The sequence below is a fragment of the Peromyscus leucopus genome, chromosome 6, assembly GCF_004664715.2.
Source record: "Peromyscus leucopus breed LL Stock chromosome 6, UCI_PerLeu_2.1, whole genome shotgun sequence".
Classification (NCBI taxonomy): domain Eukaryota; kingdom Metazoa; phylum Chordata; class Mammalia; order Rodentia; family Cricetidae; genus Peromyscus; species Peromyscus leucopus.
This window is the reverse complement of record NC_051068.1, coordinates 67,561,826-67,581,607: the sequence shown is the minus strand read 5'-3', so window position 1 is coordinate 67,581,607 and position 19,782 is coordinate 67,561,826. Positions and strand designations below refer to the sequence as shown.

General features: G+C 48.7%; 1 protein-coding gene across 2 annotated transcripts in view; it reads right to left on the bottom strand.

Moving 5' to 3' along the window:
• Positions 1-2,300: 2,300 nt before the first annotated feature.
• Positions 2,301-19,782, bottom strand: part of Kcnn3 (potassium calcium-activated channel subfamily N member 3) — a 148,671-nt gene continuing 131,189 nt past the window's right edge. For both annotated transcript variants that reach the window (XM_028890892.2, XM_037206803.1), the window contains 3 exons: positions 10,853-10,980; positions 9,815-9,884; positions 2,301-5,579 (listed from right to left, as the gene is read on the bottom strand). In XM_028890892.2, coding sequence (XP_028746725.1) covers positions 5,283-5,579; positions 9,815-9,884; positions 10,853-10,980 — 495 coding nt within the window. In that variant the 3' untranslated portion in view covers positions 2,301-5,282. The remainder of the gene's footprint in view (positions 5,580-9,814; positions 9,885-10,852; positions 10,981-19,782) is intronic.

Sequence of the window (19,782 nt, the reverse complement as noted above, 5' to 3'; positions counted from 1 at the left end):
CTAACAGCGATGTGTACTCAGAAACAGTCGTTAGGAAAGCAAGCTGACACTCAACCTGCTACAGACTAGCCTGATACAAAAATGTTAATCGAAAGTTACAATATATTTTATAATATAGCAATATATTTCATATTTAAAATAAACTGTTATGCTTTCTCCTATCATTAAAAAATAGCAAGCAGTACAGAGGCAAGATGCAAATTCATACTGAAGCCCGTCCGGTTCGGAATATAAACACTTCCCATTTCTGAGTTTGCTGTGAAAATGGTTCCTCCATCAGCATCCTATTCCTCACATCTGTTGCTCTCGTGTGGCCAGCACAGAACGGAGAGTCTGGGACTAAATCCATGGCATTATTGTGCCATTTAACACCAGGTGTGATGAAGGCGGATCAGCTCTGGTCTGGATCCGAAAACTGACACGGTTCGAGAATGTCGTTTAGCCCCATCCTCCCTCCAGGAAGCTGGATGTCGGTCGGCTGTTCTATCAAATTTCTTTTTTTGTTGTTGTTTTGTTTTTATTTGCCACTGTTCCTATTTCTTTTTTATCTTATTATTTATTTATTTAAATTTTTTTTTCAGAAATGTCAGCATCTCTTTGGGATCTTAACTAGAGGTTGGTATTGAACTTTGTGCTTTTCCTCCACCAGCTGGATTGGTCACCTTGTCCCTTGTCGGCCCAGGCCCAGGCCCGAGGTTACAGCTTCCAGAATACGTTTCTCGGTGTGTAAACAACAGTCGCAGGGCACGTGGCACCTGGTTTGGAGGTGGTCTGTTGAGGATGTGACAATGTTGTTCAGAGGGAACTCCAGTTCACGTTGGAGCATTTCCAGGAATGGCGTAAGACAGAAAGATCGCAGTCACCTCCCGCTCTGTATTGTCTTATCAACCGCTGCACAGGGAGGGCACTTGTTCATAAGCTGTGGCCCGCGTCAATGAAAATCTACCTACTCCTCGTCCGGCAGGAATCAGCTGTCAGTGACTGTTCATGCAGCCTGGCGAAAGCTCCCCTACCCACAGGCGGACACTATTGCTGCCCCTCCGCTCTCCACCTTCTTAGGGCCAGCTGTAATCCCATTCCCCAGATGTTTGCTTTGGCAGTAGTGCAGAAGGAAGGGATACTGTCCAACTGTCTACAGGGTGCAGGCAGCCTCCAGGTAGCTGTCTAAGGGGCAGAATCCAAAGACCATGAAGTCAACAGGGACAGCAACATGACCACTAGTGGATTTTTAATCTGCGTCTAGAAGCTTTGGGGGGAAGCAGAGTGGCTGTATGAAGTGGGGACCTATCTGAGCACTTAAAAGCAGTAGCTTAGGAAGCAGTACCGGGCTGGTTACGGTAGCACAGTGGCGTCACCGTGTCTCAGCTGGGCTTCTCTAGCAGGAGCCACACTGTCTGTTTTGAGATGAAATACTGACTCTCAGTTTGGGTACACTGTTTGTCACACTGGAGGAGGAGGGCTTCCAGAACTATACACAAACCCCGTATTTCTCCTTGTTGGGTTTACTCTCTATCGGCTGGGTTTACAATCTAAACCCACTGATTATTTTTTGGTAACTATCACTACATTCAAATGGAACAGCTAATGTGGGTTAGCCGGTCGAGGCTGCCATTGCTGACAATGGTGGTTTCATTTTGTCCTCTACTGAATACCTTGAACCTAATATTAGTTTATCTTCACCTTTAAATTCACACAAACACTGGCCAGATGTGCGACTCCGGTCTCAGGTTTTTATCTACCCTGACTTGGTAGCACTAGTTTTCTTCTTTCCATGACTTCTTTGCAAGGAAATGACCGCCAGTGAAGAGGGAACTCTCTAAATATATTAAAATCATTATTTCTCAGCCTTCAATAACTTGCTCAGCACTTGAGAACTAAGTTTCATGTACAATTTCTACATCTTCTAATTTACAAGGTTGTTTGTTGTTCATATAGCCCTGGACCCTGCTGGGGTCACAGTCACTGGTGACTCATGGCTGTACCCCTCTCATTCTTTTGGATCATATCTAGAGACACGGTGTCATGGAGTTATACATTAGGAAGGTGATCAGAACGGCTCGCAGATACTTTGTGACAATTTATTGATGATGACCACATACGTGGCCTTTGAGCCAAAGGTGCGGATTTTTATTTGGACTTCAATCTGAGGAGGAATGGGTTTCTAGTCGGGTGTAAATTACCCACTGATGCTATGTCCTGAAATCCCACTGAGCTCAGTGGTCTTGGAGTATCACAGTACATCCCTGACTTCACAGTACATGAAGCTATAATATGGCTTAAGCAATGGGAGGGTGGCTCTAGTTTTTAATTCAAGTGTCCAGATACTTGGGGGAAATATTGGAGTGCTTCTGTCTGCTACTGCATTCCTGGAAAGATGGTAGGAGGGTGTCTGCCACTGGTCAGCCTTCTAGGAGTCGGTGGAGTTCGACCAGTTCAAGGCTAGAGTGACATTACAGTAATTCATGGTTTTAATACACTGCCCACTCTTGAGAATCAAACCTGTCCCACTACCACAACCACACAGCCATAGGGTGCGTTAGCCTCCTTCCCCCACCGACCGAGATGCTCAGGTGATGTGGGATCAGCCAAAAGATGCAGGAATATATCGGTGTGAGCTATAACCAAGATCCCCAACACCTAGGTCACCAAGGATTGATTGTATTTGCAAGAGAAGTATTACTTCCCACATCAAGCTGAAATACTAGGACAGAGAAGCACAGTTTATTTGCCATCGCAGAACCAACCTTCAGATCCTGTCCCTTTTTACGAGGTATATTCTTTTGCTAGAGACAAAGCCACACACAGTTATTGCACTACCAATGGCCCAGGCTACCCTACAAATGTCCACACATCTCTCCAATGCTAGGGGTACCCTCCTGGGAACAACTCCAGCCATTCTCTTGCCGAGCATTGCTAGCTTAGTCTCCGGGGTTTACTTAGCAAGAACATCAACAAAAAGACAGATTTTTAGACTACTTCCAGACCAGGATGGAGATGAGGCAGGAGAGGCAGAGGGATCTTGCAGGGCATTTGTGTGAAATGGAGGCTAAATCCCAAGCTGTGCCATGCCTACCACCACACAGCACAGGATCACAGCAGGATGCGAGGAGAGAGCAGGAAGAAACAGTTGAGGTCTATAGGCCAAATGACCAGGAAGTGGGCCCCCAGGAGCCTTCAGTTTGTGAAATGCAACCAATGCTACAAAGAAGCCACATGGCTATTTCAACTGTTTGTATACATTTCCTGTAGGTTTGGTTAAGCTGAAAACAGGAATACCATTCTTGGGATAAAAATAATCTTTCAGATAATTAATAATTAAAAGAACAAGTAAAGAGAATTAAACGCTAACGACACATGTGGCCTCTCTGGTGTGCTAATGCAAATGCTCAGGGGAGTGCTCCAGATAGACCATCAAGAAGACAGGCCATTAAGACAACAGCGCTCGTCTCGCACGCAAGAGGCCGCAGGGCTGGTCTCCAGCACTGCAGGATAAAACACAAGAGAGCAGCAGCAAGACAGCAGGACAAACAAGAGACTCAGCACAAGACCGAAGAGTGGTCTCCACGCCACGGTGGTCTGCCTCACCATCCAGCAAACCCCTGTCCTGAGAGGACCAGGTCCAGCATTGCACAAGAAAAACCCGAACAGCAAGGCAGCGCCTCCAGGGTGGCCGGGATAGCCGGTCACAGGGCTACTTTCAAGACGGCAACCAAACACAGATAATACCCTTCCTTCTACCAAAGACAGATAAAATATTCCATACATGAGCTCTTACAAGCAGAACTCAGGGAACCTCTGAAGTGGGGAAAGTGATAAAAGAGATGACGGTTTTCACGTCACAGCTGCTGTGTATGGTCAGATCATAGAGCAATGAAAGAAAAAAACAAAAATCAAGCGCCTGTCCCTGTCCTGGACCTAGATGTCTCCGGAGTCTCTCGGACTTTGAGATTCAGAGGAGTAGTTTTTGCCCCAAGATGTACATGGTGCAATAGGAACAGGCTTCTAACAAATGTACCCCTCTCGTTTTACACACGTTTCCTGGGGCTCCCTGTGTTCTCACAGTGTTTCATTTTGAGGTGACGTCAGGTAAGGTAGAAGGACCACAGGGACCGCTCTCCATCCTTCCCCCAACTCAGCAGGGACGCACTGACCCTTTCACACGCCTACATCTAGGGCAGAACCTGCTGCTGGGTGAAGATGCCTCGGCAAAGGCCAGACAATAGCTCTTTCCACGACAGTGGCCTTGGGCACACTTGTCCCCTCATCTCTCACACACAGACACCTGAGAACGCAGGGCCCATCAGCGCGCAGCTTACTTGGCTGGAAGAAGACTCTTCAAAAGCTGTTATTTTTAGATGGCTGCCTATCCCTCCAGAATGCCGACAATTAGGGGTTGGCATCTGCTTGGATCAGGCAGGGTGTGTGCCCAGGACATGGTGAAGGAGGGACCTGCATCTTCAGTGATGCAGAATGTGGCCAGTACTTGCTAACTTCCTCAGGAGAACACACCTCACACTTTGTCTCAGTACAGATTTGGAGCTCACTCACTGTGTGCACAGCAAGGCACCAGGTCCCTTTCATTTAGGCTCAACTCAAACAAAAAAGGACCTGGCTAGAACAGCTGTGTGTGTATGTGTTCGATATTGTTATTGGATGGAAAATCTGGCTTTTTATTTGTCTGTGTCACACACACACACACACACACACACACACACACACACACACACACACACACACACCCAATCTAATTTGAGTATGTCCATTTTGGAAAGTTCTGGGCAGCTAGCTCTCTTTCTACTTTTACCACCCAGGGCCTTCCCTGGACAAAAGGATGGGAGAGAGGTGTGCTGAGGTCCCGAGGCAGCCGGGAGTCCACTTCCCAAACCTGTGACCACCCTTGGCCAGTGCATCCCACTTTGGCTGGCTTTCACCCTCAGCTGCTTCAGAGTTGCTGCCCCTTCCCACCTCCCTGTGAAAACCTGAGATTGAGCAAGGATTTCTGTTCTCCGCCAGCTCTGCCGCAGGGGCCCCCCGACAGAGGCACCACTTCCTGTCACCTCCTCTTCCAGCTCCCAAGTAGAGGCACCTAAACAGAGATTAGATTTCTGGTTTCAAGGCATATCGAGCAAAGCACGCTGAAAGAACATTGAGTTAGCTCATCAGCTCCATCTCTCTTCTTTCCGGTCCCTGGTCTGAAACTTCCTTGATAGCAAAGCGACCAGGAGAGAGTTGATTTGCATCTTAAGACCTATGGGTAATGCTTCTGGAGTGGGGAGTTTTATTTAGCAACTGCTTGAACTTGTGTATGGGGTTGGGAAGGAGGTGGAGCTGATCCCGATCGGGCTGTCAGAGGGAGGTGCGTGGCTAGTTCCCACTGCCACACTGATGCCACGGGCCTCCACGAAGGCAGTGAGCAGCTGCTGCTGCTGCTGGCGCAGGGTGTCTGCGATGAGCAGGGGCAGGGAATTGAAGCTGGCTGTGAGGTGCTCTAGCTTGGATTCCAGGCTGCCAATCTGCTTCTCTAGGTCTTCGCTCCGGTCATTGAGCTCTGTGATTAAGTCATACATGACGTTCTGCATCTGGGGGGTGACAGAGTGGAAGACAGGAAGGAGACCATCACCACAGGGGAATCTGCCATGGGGAGACGAGATGCCCTCCACCTTGCATCAGGAGCCACCTCCGCCCAGCTGTATCCCATGTCACCAAAGGAGAACTCCAGGACCTTCCAGGTGATGGAAAGGCCAAGGCGGGCACTCTGTTTTTCTTATTCTGAAAGAAGTGGGTATCGATGATCAATTTTATCATTTGTTTTGTTTTGCTCTTTTGATGTAGGGTCTCACTATGTAACCCGGATGGCCTGGAACTCACAGAGATCTGCCTTTTTCAGCTTCCTGAGTACTGGGAACAAAGGCGGGGGCCACCATGCCCAACTCAATTATCAATTTTAAATAGTAAATATGCACCGAAGAAAAGAAACATTCCTTTTTTTTTTTTTTTTTTTTTCTTAAATGGACTAAAGCTCTAAATGGCTCTCAGGTTCATCCAGAGGACTGGCATCTCATCTACTGATTCAGGAGAAGGCACTGAGGTGGGGGTGGCCAATGCCACAGCCTCACAATTAACAAGTCAAGGTTGAAGGCGCAAGCCTTCAGCTCACTGGCAGGTCCCTTAACCTCTCTTAGCCTGGCCTCCTTATAAAATTGAAGTTAATGACTACACAGTTACAAGACTGCATCCCCCACTCCAACCCCTTTTCTATCCAGCAGCCAGAACATAAAATGGGATTAATGCCTCAGGCATGATCCTGGACCAGAAGGGGCTGCCCTGCTGAGGAGACACCCTTCTGCTCCTTGGCCTAAGAAGAGGTACAAAGACCTGGAACAGGGTGCTTCTTTTAAGGGTTGTCGCACCTGGCTGAGGTCTTGGTTGATTAGATTACACTTGACTCCTTGGAATGGTCATGCCTCCCACGCTTCCTGGCAAATGCTGCCTTGAGGGTTCTCCTGATGGCGTCCTGCCCCAACCCTGTCACACAGCGTTCGTGAGTCCCACCTGCTACCAGAACTCCCTGCGCAGACACCCTGTGGCCCCTGGGCCGCTTGCAGAATCCTAGACTCCCTTGGGAGTAAGATTAAGGAGTCTCTCACTCCCGGAGCCAGAAGAAGGGTCCTGGTGGCAGTGGGGGAGGGGAGGGGCAGGGCTGTGGAACTGTGTCTCTGCGGGATCTGCCAGTGACACCCTAATCTCATTTCGCCTGTCATTTCTCTAGGACAGCATTTTTCAACCTGTGGGTTGTGATCCCAGATATTTACATTATGATTCATAACAGTAGTAAAACTACAGTTATGAAGTATAAATGACGTAATTTTACGTTGGGGGGTCACCACAAGATGAAGAACTGTATTAAGCGGTTGCAACATTAGGAAGGCTGAGAAACCACTGCTTTAGGAGAATGTGGAAGCCATGGTGACCCCAGAGGCCAGAGGAGCAGGAAACAGGAAGCAGGAAGCAGGAAGCAGGAAGCAGGGTGAGGGAGAAACAGGACAAAGGCAGAACACACAGGCAGCAGCAGAACAGAAAAGACAATGGTGAACTGCAGGAGCGCCGCCACCTCTTGCAACAGGAATACCAGAGGAGTCGATATGAAGACAGCTCCCCTCGAGTCCGCTCTGCCCTCCCAGGGAAAGGGTGACCTGAGTGGTTAAGTGCCTCCTCCCGGACGTGGTCCCCCCAGAATGGACGGACCACGCATCCCAGGCTGGGCCACAGGGGCCCCCTGATGGCCTGCGGTGTGTGCCTGGGTGATGGGTCCTCTTGCTCCGTGGGTTTCCTTATCTGTGTTCATAATCAACACTGTCACTCTTGAGACCTCCACAGCGCACAAAGCAGCAGTTCCTAGCTTGTCTGTCCACCCAAGTCTTAGATGGTGGGCGGGAGTCCTTTTTATATCTCCGTGGAGAAACCGAAGGACTCTGGCAAGGGGTCCAAGCCCCCCCAGCTCTGACACCGGACGTGGGGCCTGTTTGATACAGAAAATGCCATTGGGAGGCCACGTTCTTTATGTAGGGAGGAGCACAGCGCAGAGGTGGGGAGGAGGGAGGTGAGGCCCACGGGGAAAAGGAGGGAGCAGGGCTTCAAGATGCTTTCCTTCCCTTGCCGGTGCTTGATGACAGGATGCTGGGTGAACGGAGACCAACATAAAACACACACAGTTGCTGCTAGAATCTAGGCTGGTCCCGTGGGAGGAAAAGACAAAGACTAGATGGATGAGTATCAGAGTCCTCCTCCTCCTCGGGTCTTATGCATGGCCCTTACAATGGCTTTGCACGTCCCCATGTACTTCACTCCCCAGTGATAGATGGCTCAATTTCCCAATGCAATGCAGGAGAATGGCTTTCTAACACTGTGTGTGTGTGTGTGTGTGTGTGTGTGTGTGTGTGTGTGGCATGCATGTGACTCTGTGGGTGCCAGTACATGGGTTCGAGCATGCAGAAGGCAGAGGAGGATGTAGAGTATCTTTCTCTATTGTTCTCTGCCTTATTCCCTGGAAACCGGGCTTCTCACTGAGCCAGAAACTGCTGTCTTGGTTAAGTTAGCGCTGGCCATCAAAACTTCACTTTCTCTGCCCACCAGTGCTGAAGTTACTGGCATGCGCAGCTCTGCCTGGCTCTCAGTGTGGGTGTTGGGCATTCAAAGCCAGATTCTCATGCTCGCACACAAGTGCCCTCGTCTCCAAGCCATCTCTTTCACCCCATCCATGAGACAGTCCATCTCTGAGAGACTTGGGCAGCAGTGCCCAAGATGAGCTCAAAGCTTGGTTTACTTGATATTCCCGGGAGCTGTGTCCTGTTGCTGAGGGGAGGGACGTCAAACATTGCTAGCACTCAAAGAAATATCTTGGGGCATCTCACCGAGCTGCACCCAAGGCTCACAGAATGGGTCCTAACTGTTTTCTTCTTCCCAGACTCAGCTGATTGGTCTAAACGCAGACATGTGACTCAAACTGGCCAATCAAATCACCTCTCTTGAGCATTTAGAATTTAAGAACAAAAGAAAGTCAATTAAGCCCAAGGTGAGCCAGGTTGTGGGGAGAGGAGAGGAAGAGGTGGCTCTTTGAACAAGCCCTGGGGGCAGGAGAGAGGAGGTGGTGTGACATGGTCTCCTGAGAAGCCTTTATCTCCTTGGAAGAAATGGCTCCATTTACAACGTACTTCTAGTGAGTTTTGGTAACTGGAACTCTAGAGTATTAGCCAACATGCCCAAGGATCCGGGGGTCCATTCACCTCCTCCCACACTGGGCTCTGGGAAACCCCACACTCCACCTGAATACCCCTTCCACTGGCATATGGGTCTGTGGGCGTGTCCCGGCTGTGACTGAAGTCCTCACAGGCACAGGAGGTCCTTTCTCTGCCTTGGTCCCTCTATTGAATGAGGCGCCTGCACATGGCCCAGCAACCAGTAATTTCTGCTCGCAGGCTCTTTTCAAAGGGTGCCTAATTGGCCTGAGGGAGTTTCCTTTGCTTTCCCAGGGAATGAGCTTCCATTACAATGGACATCTGCTGGAGTGTTCTCCCAGCCTGGCCCTGGGCTGTGCACTTGCTCTCTAATTTCTCTCAGAAGGCAGTGGGGGGCGAGGGACGGAGGGAGCCCTCCTGGTCAGATTGCCCACACTCAGCTCTGCCTACAGTGTTGATTTTCAAGAAGGGAGTCTCGTTAGGGTGGTAGTCTCGTATGGCAGTAAAGGCGAGAAACACTGCCTGGCAATGTCATATTGGACCTTAAGACCTTAGGCTCTCAGGACCTCCATGTCCACTGTCAGCTGTCTGCCTGTTGTGACACACACACACACACACACACACACACACAACCACTGCCACCATCAATTTGAGGTCAGGAAAATCTGGGCTGTAAGGATCAGAAGACACAGGAATATGAATTCCTATTATAACGACAAATTAAAAAGAACCAACTGAAGTACACATAACCCAGGCCATCTGCAGAACCCTTGTCCCATTTGGGCCTCACTAAGATGCTTCCTGTGTGACTTCAGTCATCTTTAGAAGCTCCTTGATGCACAGCTAATAAACAACACACCAGTAAGAACTGGGTTAACAAATTAGTTATGAGCGAAGACAAATCTGAGCTATTTAACTTAAGAAACCAACGCCAACTATGAAAAGACAGGGCACACTGGTAGATCACACATGTACAAAACATGAACCTAGACGCTTGTCAATCAGAGAGAGCTGTCTTTGCCTTCCCGGGCCTGCACTGTGCTGTGGATGCGGCCAGGGCTGTCCTGGATGCCACTCACCTTGGAAAGGTCCACCAGGGTGTTGGCCTGGTCACTCAGCTTCCTTTGCTCCATCTTGACACCCCTCAGTCTGTGGGGGAAGAGTTGGAACAGGCAGTTCAAGTCCGCACTCAACGTTAGCCCTCAGCTGCACCTGAGCTCGTAACTTAGCCCTGGGACCTTGAACACCGGCAGGAGTGGACGCAATTAGAGCTGTCAGGGCCCCGAGGAAGCAAACTCCTGCCTCGATTGCCCAGCTTGCTTTCACTTTCTTGCTGCTCCCACTGCCTTCGTCTGGGTCACCACCTCCAATGTCTGCTTCCTGACTGTCCAGGCTCCCCTTTTCTGCCCTGTTCACTTATTTACTTATGAATTTATTTGGGGGGGAGGAGGGAGGCAGGGTTCAATTGGTAGCCCAGACTGGTCTCAAACTGAATTTGTAGTCCGGGGTGGCTTTCAACTCATGGTGATCCTCCTGCCTCAGCCTCTTGAATTTGGGGATTACAATCATGAACCACCATACCCAGCTCTCTATACTTTACAAAATGTATTCCTCTATTACAAAAGGAACCAGTGAGTTGCAGTGTGTGTGTGTATGTGTGTGTGTGTGTGTGTGTGTGTGGTGTCTGAACACACACATATGTGAAGGCACGTGGGTCTGTATTTATGTGTTTTTCTGTGCATATGTGTATATGTCTATGTGTATATGTATCTATAATGTGTCTGTGTCTATGCATGTGTGTGCATGTGTGTCCGTCCATGTGTTACTGTGCATATATGTGTCTGTGAATATGTGTGTGTCCATGTGTGTCTATGCATATGTATGTCTGTATGTCTGGGTAGCATGAGAGCCTTTAGGTTCTTGCTCCAAGCTTTACCTTCCACAGCAGCCTGCCTACTGCCTCCCGGGAGCAGTGAGTGAAAGGAGAGCCTGGACTGGGTACTTTTTGAGCAGAACAGAGTGGATTTCTTCCATGCCTCCCTGGTTTGAGAATTTGCAGCCAAGCTGGGGTCTCCCGAATTCAGTTTGGCTACACCGCACACTGCTCTGGTACTCACTGGTGGATAGCTTGGAGGAACTTCCTCTGGTGTTTCCTGACTTTGGCGTGGTCAATCTTCTTTAGCAGCTTTGTGTGTTTATAGATTAACCACGTCTCCCGGAGGACATTGGCGGCGGCATTCTTGATCTAAGGGAAAGGAAAGAAGCGCTGTCAGGTGAAGTCCTGGTTCACACGGTGTTTGCCTGCTACCATCTACCTCCTGAGAAGACACTTCCTCAAAGATCTATTTTCTTTCTTTTTTTTTTTTTTTTTTTTTTTTTTTTTTGGCTTTTCGAGACAGGGTTTCTCTGTGTAGCTTTGCACCTTTCCTGGATCTCACTCTGTAGACCAGGCTGGCCTCGAACTCACAGAGATCCACCTGGCTCTGCCTCCTGAGTGCTGGGATTAAAGGCGTGCGCCACCACTGCCCAGCCAAGATCTATTTTCTTAATCAAGATCATGAAACTGAGAACAGAGGATTAAAACACATATCTTATTAATCTTGTATCGGACGCAGTAGACTGGAGTTTGGAGTTGAGAGATATTTCTCCTCCTTCTTAATGGCTTCATTGCCGCCTCTTGGCCGCTGTTGCTGATGTTATATTTAGACAGGCTGCTTAGCAAGGCCTTGAAGTCTGGAGTACAGTTTGGATCAATAAATACATGCCATGGATGCCCTCACATTCAGGTTGCCACACTTCACTTGAGAGTCACAGGCTCCCTACCAAGCAGAGATTTTAAAAGGTGTCTTTGAGGAAATGTCTTTCCTCTAAACCACAACGCTAGGTACCAACAAGGCCATTGTTCCTTTCCTAAACGGCCAAATTTTATGTCCTGCAATTACCCATGTAAATGTAATTGGCACAAAACTGAAATCATCCCAGGGACGTCTGAGAGTCAGGGAAGGTACTTAGGTGTGGGAGCAGAGCTGTTTCCCTGAGACTGGCTTCCCAGGGCACCACAGTCACACAGTTCCACATACAACTCTGTCATCTGTTGACATGGAAACCGCTGATATCCTCCAGCTCACGACTGAGCTGAGACATATCAGTGGCATCCAGATGGCAGGGGACAAGGTTTCAATCCAAACACAGACATCTTCAGCACTTAGTGGTAAGAACAAGAGAAGACAGCCCATTAAGTGCAAGCGGAACCCAGTTCTTATTAACCGTCTCCGTTTCTGTCAGCCACCCACACTGGCACAGGACCACAGGCCCAGGGCCCGGAAGTGAGGAGACCAGAGCAGAAAAGATCAGAGGACTCCCCAGATAGGATTTTAATAAAACCAGAGATTACAGACCAGCTTCTTCAGACCGACACACCAGCAGATGGGCACAGCTAACATGCTGAGACGTGTGGGAAGGCCTGGGAAACATTGCTTAGCAGGCTGATAATGTGTGTGTGTGTGTTTCAAAAATCTATTACTAAGGATGGGTTAGATTCTTCATTGGCACTGACATAATGTTTTTAAAAGAACATCTAAGTCTTCTCAGGAATGTCTAAGTGACATAAATATTGCTTTTTTGGTTGTTGTTCAGTTGAAAAAAAAAATCTACTGGGAAAATGGTTTTAAACGCTTCCTGGGCCACCTCTGGCACTGTCCTGTTTGACAGTGAGCAGGTGGTGAGTTGAGGCTGGAGATGGCGGGTGTCTGGCTAGCAAGGAGGGGCAAGCAGATGATGGGCTCTGGGCCGTGGCTCTGGTTGGCTAAGGAGGTGGTGGGCAGGAAGGACTTTCTTCCGGCAGAGAAGACGCTGCCGTGTCCTTTAAAGGGACGGGCAATTTGCTGGAGGATCTTCCCAGTTTCCATGGGTGCTCAGCCTCCAAGGAAAGCCTTCAAGGTAAGTAGGAGGGCAAAAGCCTGCCCGAGCCTCTACAAGGATGGGCCGGCCCCTAGTTACACAGTCCCTTCTTAGGAATGCTCACAGAGCCGCAGAATAACAAAATGGACGCGCCTTTGACAACAGTCTCGGTGTCCTGCCAACAAACATTTGAAATGGGAAGGCCTGTAGGCCCTGCACAGTTTAGGAGCAAATGCTTATTATTATCTATAATTATAAGATGAGGGGAAGACATTGTGGGCTAACACACACACACACACACACACACACACACACACACCGTCAGCTTACCAATGGCAAACAGTCCATGTGGATTTGAGCACTATGCAAATCTTGAAGTGTCAGACAGATATTCGTTGTTATTATACAACTCAGGCTCCCCACTTAAAATAGAAGGAAACAGCTTCGGAGATGGAGTAAAGGGCCAGACTCACACAGAGCTAACGGCCAAGACTAATCAAGAGTCGGGTCCAAGAGGTGCATACGATTCTCGTATGGTCTGAAGGGAGGCAGGTCTGGACTTCATCTGAATTCAAACAGAACCATTTCCTCTTTCCCAGGATCAAGGAATTGGGAAGGATGTTAGTTTGGTTTTTGTCTTGCTTTTCAAAGTCATTCTGGCCCCCATTCAGCAACATGACAGAACACAGACTTCAACTCTTGCCTTAAACTCTAGCCTAAATGAAAGATCCTGAAGTCACAGTTTGGCCAAATGGCAGAAAAGCATCACATCATCTTTATGGGTTTGAGAGGGAGCCCTGAGCATTCGGGAAAGTAACGTTAAACGCAAGCCCTTGCTCTGACTGGAATTAATTGCTAGCAAACAGCCTGGCACAAAGCTGAGTAGATCAATATCTGCAAGAGAAGGCTTTAACCGACCGCACTTGGTTCTCCTGAGTCAGCCCCCCTCCATTTCACCTGGCGCCCGGCTCTGAGCATGATTGAGAAGACAGCCCCGTCTTGGGGCCTGCTCAGCCTCCAGAGTGGAGACACCTTTCCCTGACGAAGACTTAGGTACCCTCCTGAGCTCTCCTGATGAACAAGGGTACCAAACCTAAAAGATGCTCCCAGGATGCCGGGTTGGGAGGGTCAGGGCTTGAGAGGGAAGCAGTGAGCTGTCGAGGACTCTTCAAGGTTGGCTCTGATAGGCTGAGTTGATGTCATTGAAGAGGGCTAGGTAAAGATCTTTTGTGTGAGAAAGGCCAGTTCTCCAGCTCCCAGACCCGTAGCATGCAGGCTGACTGTGCTCACCCAGTCTCTATCTAAGAGAAGCTCTCTGTCTCCCACATTACTGTCTTCATTCTGATTGGGGTCTATAGACTACAGGAAGAACTTGGTTTGTTTTGAGACAGGGTCTCACTAAACAACCCCGGAAAGCTTGGAACTTGCTATGTAGACCAACCTGGCCTACAGAGATCCACCTGCCTCTGCTTTCTTAGTGCTGGGATGAAAGGAATATCCCACAATACCTGACTAGGCAGGACTCTTCACATTAGTGGGCCTGGGGAAGAAACAGGTCCACCAAAGATCTTCCAGATAACTGAGTTAACTCTTACCAAGCACTGTGCCAGGCTTCAGAGAACACTAACATCTACATTATTTCACATATTAACCTCCATAAATTCGGTAAGTGGGTGGGTTGTTAACTACACCTTAAATCTGTTGCTGAACTCTCTGAGATTTATTTTCTCCACCCATTTAAAGGACAATTAATGAATATTAATGTGTTCCTATAATGAGCCAGACACTGTTCTAGAAAGTGAGAGCATAAAGATCAACAAATCAATACCATTCTCTTAAACAACTGGGTCTGATGATGTAGCCTAGACCAACCTTGAACTCACTATTAGCCCAGACTGACTTCAGACTTAAAATCCTTCTACTGCAGCTTCTTGGGATTACAGATGCACACTGCCGTCTGGTAGTGGGTGGGTATGCAGGTAAAAATACAGTATCAGATACTATGTGCTTTAAAGAAAACTAAAGCGTGACTCAGAGCTAGAGTCTTGCAAGTGGTACTCATCTGCAAGATGGACTCCCGTGTTGATTAGAGGAGAACACACATAGAACATTTAGCATAAAGCCTGGCCATGGTGGGTTCCGATGCACAGTCACTCAGTTCTCTTGTATCTTCCACTACATTTATGTTTATTGCGGTGTGTGTGTGTGTGTGTGTGTGTGTGTGTGTGTGTGTGTGTGTATGTATGCACCACTGCTGTGGAGTAATCCTTCTGTATTCTGTGTGAATCACTGTGTGATTGATTTAATAAAGAAGCTGATAGCTCAACAATAGCTCAACAGGATAGACAGGAAAAGTTAGGCGGGAAAGCCAAATTGAGAATGCTGGGAGGAAGAAGAGTGGAGTCTGGAGTCGCCAGCCAGACGCCAAGGGAGCAGATGAACATGCCATGCTAGTAAAGGTACTGCCACGTGGCAGAGCGTAAATAAGAAATATGGGTTAACTTAAAATGTAAGAACTAGTTAGCAATAAGCCCGAGCTACTGACCGAGCATTTGTAATTAATATAAGCCTCAGTGTGTTTATTTGAGAGTGGTTGAAGAACAGGAAAACTCCGCCTACACACCACTGTGTACATGTAGAGAGATCAGAGGATAACTTTTGGGAGTCAGCTCTTTCCTTCTACCGTGGGATTCCAGGGATCGAACTTAGGTCAACGTGCCTGGTGGCAAGCGCCTTTTTCCACCAAGCCATCTCATAGGTCTATGATCACTTTAGTGATATTACTTTTTCAATATGTGTCAGCTTCTTCTCACGGCCCCAGCCCCCAAGAAAAGGAAACCTACAAGAGGACACATGTCTCTGCACTCTTGGCCACAGCACCCCATGTTACTGGCTGCTCTGGCCACCTCTTTGCCAGGGTAACTGCTACAAGGCATCACAGGAGGGCTGTGAGTTGCAGGGAGAGTGGTTAGGGGTGCAAGGGGGGATGGAAAGAGCTCCTTCCTTGGGTACCCATGCCCTCAGTGGCCACAGGAAGCCAACTGAGTAATTCACCCACTGGTGGGTCCCAGCCATGCTGCCAGGACCCCTAGCCAGGGAACAGTGTCGCTCTTGGTTAGAGAGGGCAAAGGGAGAGTCCAGGTCAGCCTGGCAACTATGACTTCACTATCTCAGTGAGTCAATGGGTGGACTCGGACTAACAGAGATGAGCGACATCACGTTGAGAGACTGCGAGCCAGCCCGGCTCCAGAGCTTGATTGGAGGTGTCCATTATAACCAGAACTGGAGGAGGAGGCTGCTCCCTTCAACCTGCCAGCCCCCCTCTCTCCTCATCTTCCTCCACTGACCTCTGGCTGACTTCCTGAGACTTTCCTCTCTCTCATCACCCTGCCTCCTGCCTCCTGTCTTCTCCTCCATCGTGTTCCATACTCCCTGCCTCACCTGGAAAGGGCTCTGCCCCCATTTTTGGTAGGAATTTGGAATGGAGAGAGAAGATGTATTCTGTGGTTCGGTGTTGGAGTTTGAGCTCTACCTGAAGCGACTCATGATAAATGGCAGATCATTCACAGTGATATTGAGATGACACTCAGCTAACATGGAGTTAAACTGGCTCTTCTCCCTAACAGGTCTGGGACCCTAGCCACCATGCAAAGCTCAAGGAACTGACCACGTTGGGTGGTGAGTGGAGGGCTGCTGATTCCAGCAGACTAACTAGATCCTAGACAGGCATGACTAGCTGTGCATGCTGGGCATCACCCCCTTGTCCCTCTCTGGACCTGAGTGTTCACAACTGGTTTGGACCAGCTCATCCCCAGAGTCTCTCCTGTTCCAGTACACTGCTTCTCTGCTATTGTCCGTAAAGAAACACCATGCCCAGTCTCTCTGGGTCACAGCCTTTGTGGGAATGCCATTTGCAATCCTCTTCTGGGAGAATTAGCATTCCTGGTAATGGCATGATTGATTACCTAATGAACTCTGCAGAGAAAGGCTTGTTCTGGGGACCTGCTCCTGAGCCAGACCAGCTGTGGGCCATCCATCTAGAGTTCCTTAGCCAGTCTTCCATGTCTGCAGAACAGCAACTGCCATTCTGTGTCCCTATAAAACACCCCTGCTAAGAGTAAGTCTTTAAATAAGCCTGCTGGAAACATTTTTCTCCCAGCCTTTGAGGTTTTCTCGGAGTTCAAGTTTTATTTAGGACTGTTCAGCAGGTTCCAGGTCTGCCCAAGGTTTTTGAGGGTGGTAGTGATACGTGCAGAGTGAAATGAGGTCTAAAGGGATCCAAGGGGAAGCTGAGCACAGAATGACTGCGCTTTGGAGGAGACTGGCGAGTGGATGCAGGATAATCAGAACTTACAGCAGGGAAAACCAGGAAGAGCGTGTCTTACGAATGGGCAAGAGGAGCGTTAGAGGGGTCATCGTGTGTGAACAGCCAAGACCCGTGGGTGGGGGGCCTGTGGGCTGCAAGCAGACTGGTCAGAACTGGCACTGTTTGGGCCTGGACACTGGAGAGACAGTGATGTTTGTTAGCAGCCCTGAAGAGTCAGGAGCCGGAAGTAGTTCAGGGCTGCTGGGTTTGGCTTTACTCACTGATTTCATGGGCAATGTAGTTCGATGAGACTATGGGTTGGGGAGGTAACCCTCTGCAAGGAGAAGGAGGTCACCTCAAGTCACACACTTGTCAAGTTGACTAGAGAGCCTATCACAGGTCCGAGTGGGGAGTCAGTGGGGCACTTGGCCATCTCCCATCCATGCTCGGTGTTGCTATGTGTCACTTCCTTAGATATTATTGAGGAGCCCAGGGGTTGGCAATACGTCATAATTATAGATTAACAGCAGCAGTGACTGAAAAGTCAGTGTGGGAAGATCCAATCCCACTAAATACAGAAGTGATGCTGCCACCGAGGTTGACAAGTTATTCAGGTGGAAGGAGACATGTTTGGGTTTGGGAAAGCCAGAAGTGAGTCCATCCTTCATGCTACCAGAACCAGTTCTAGTTCTAATGGACACCTCCAATCAAGCTCTGGAGCCAGGCTGGCTGGCAGTCTCTCAACGTGATGTTTCTCATCTCTGTTAGTCGGGGTCCCACCATTGACTTGTAACCAAATACCAACAGCCTGGTGCTACCCAGAGAGGCTGGGCTGAAGTTAGACAGGCTAGATAAATTAACAGCAGAATGACTCACATTTTTCTGATTCACAGGCTATGATTCATGTTTTCTTTCTGCTTTGATGTTTGAGGGATTAATATTGCATACACTTGCAAGGGGTTGCTTTTATCGGGTAAGCCCACTAGTTGTCCACTACTGAATGGCAACAGGCCCCGGGCGGCTCCTGCACTGGATCTTTCTCTGGGAATTCACTGGAGTATCGGAATTGGTCTTTGCATCTCATTGGCCCATGAGTCACTGTATCTGGACACACGGCCATTCGGAAAGGGCAAAGGACAGGTCAGGACCCTCTAGGGCTTCCCTAGTGGTCAGAGGTCAGGACCAGCTGCGGTTCAGTCAAGGTCATGCAGAAAGACCTCTGTAAAGTCTCAGTACTGCCAGCTTCAAAAGCCTCCCTCTGTAAGAATCATCCATTTTGTGTTTATTTCTCTGGGAAGAGATATAAGATATTAAAGGGACATTTCAGCGGATTTAAGTGTTCTGAGAAAAGTGAGATGTTATTCAATTAAGAAGGCACCTTGCACTCATAGACGAGCAATAAATATCCATGGATTTGATTTTCAGCCCTATTCCTTCCAAAGTAAGTGGACTTGAAGAGGATTTTAGTGAATTATTTTTGAAAGATTGAAATTAGCAACCACAACCTCATCTCCTTCTACAATTAGAGAGCAGGGGAAAAAAATGTGCTTATTTTCCTGGCCCGTGAGAAAGCGGGCTTTCCTTGGCTTTATTTTCCCCTGGTGTCTGATTTACTGGGTGAAAAATGGAAAGGACAAAGGAATAGCATGAAAATACAAAGCACAGTCTCGGCTTTACAAAGCCACCAGAGTAAACAAGAGAATGCTAATGTTTCTGTTCTTGGCAAACAACCTCTGGGAAGAGCTGGGAGGCAAAAGCCCTCTCCTCTTGTGGGGCTCCCAAGCAGAGAACTGAGTTGACTCAGGGTGACACTTGCATTCGGGCAGTTCATACCCCTAGCCTTCCCCTCGGTGCTGGCATGTCTGCGGCACACTTGGAGAGGGGGCTGAGGATGAGGGTCCTCACAGCATTTGATGTGAGCGCTACAGGGTGACAGTGTCATACTGTCATGTCGCAGCTCCGGGTTTTCTTTTGTCTGGCTGGTGGCTCAGGGCCATGATGTTCCTTATGGTCTGCATGCCAACAATATGGGAAGATTTGCTGGTACGGGTTCCTATCTGCAGCAGCTCTTTAAAGAACCCCTGCCCCCCATCAAAGACCCAACAATCAAACGCTGTAAATAATTCTGCTGAGAAGCTGAGAGACCCTGGCAACCACACACTCTGCACTGGTTCCCCCCCGAGGGCCCACCCGCTCCTTCTCGGGTCTCCTTCTGTTCTGTCTTCCTGCCTGTCTTTATTTCTAACACATTTTTATGCCTTTGAAACGTTAATCACAGAAGAATTTCTCTAGCATTCAAATCCTCAACTAAGACGGTTGGTGGTGGATTCACACCCCCTTGAAGTGCTTCCCTGGGGCCCAAGGCCTGCGTAGGGCATGGGGTCCTGGTTATTCATCTTGAGAAGAAAAGTCTTTCACGAGGTCACGCACCTGACTGCCCTTCAGGCTGCCATTTGCTTCAAGATTGCATGAAAGCTGTCGTTAAAGAAACAGCTCCTGCCTAGTTTGTTGGGCCTGTTGTTGTCCTGGAAGCCCTTAGTCTTTTTCTGTTCCAGAGGAGCCTTATTAATTTTTGCTTGGTTTTTTATTTTGTTTTAAAGCAGGGTTTACCAGGTGGCCCAGGCTGGCTTCAAACCTGCAACGGTCCTCCTGCCTCCGCTCTTGTGTTCTGGGATCACTGTGCCTGGCTTAAATGGGCTTTCTTTTCTCTGACAGCCCAGTGGGGGTGTCTGAGCAGCAGCTAATCACCCCATTGCTGTATTTTCAGCTTTTCTTCTTCCTAAGCCACGTTCATAAGGGTGCAAGTGAGAGCCATTACCCAGAGAGCCCCAGAGCCCAACT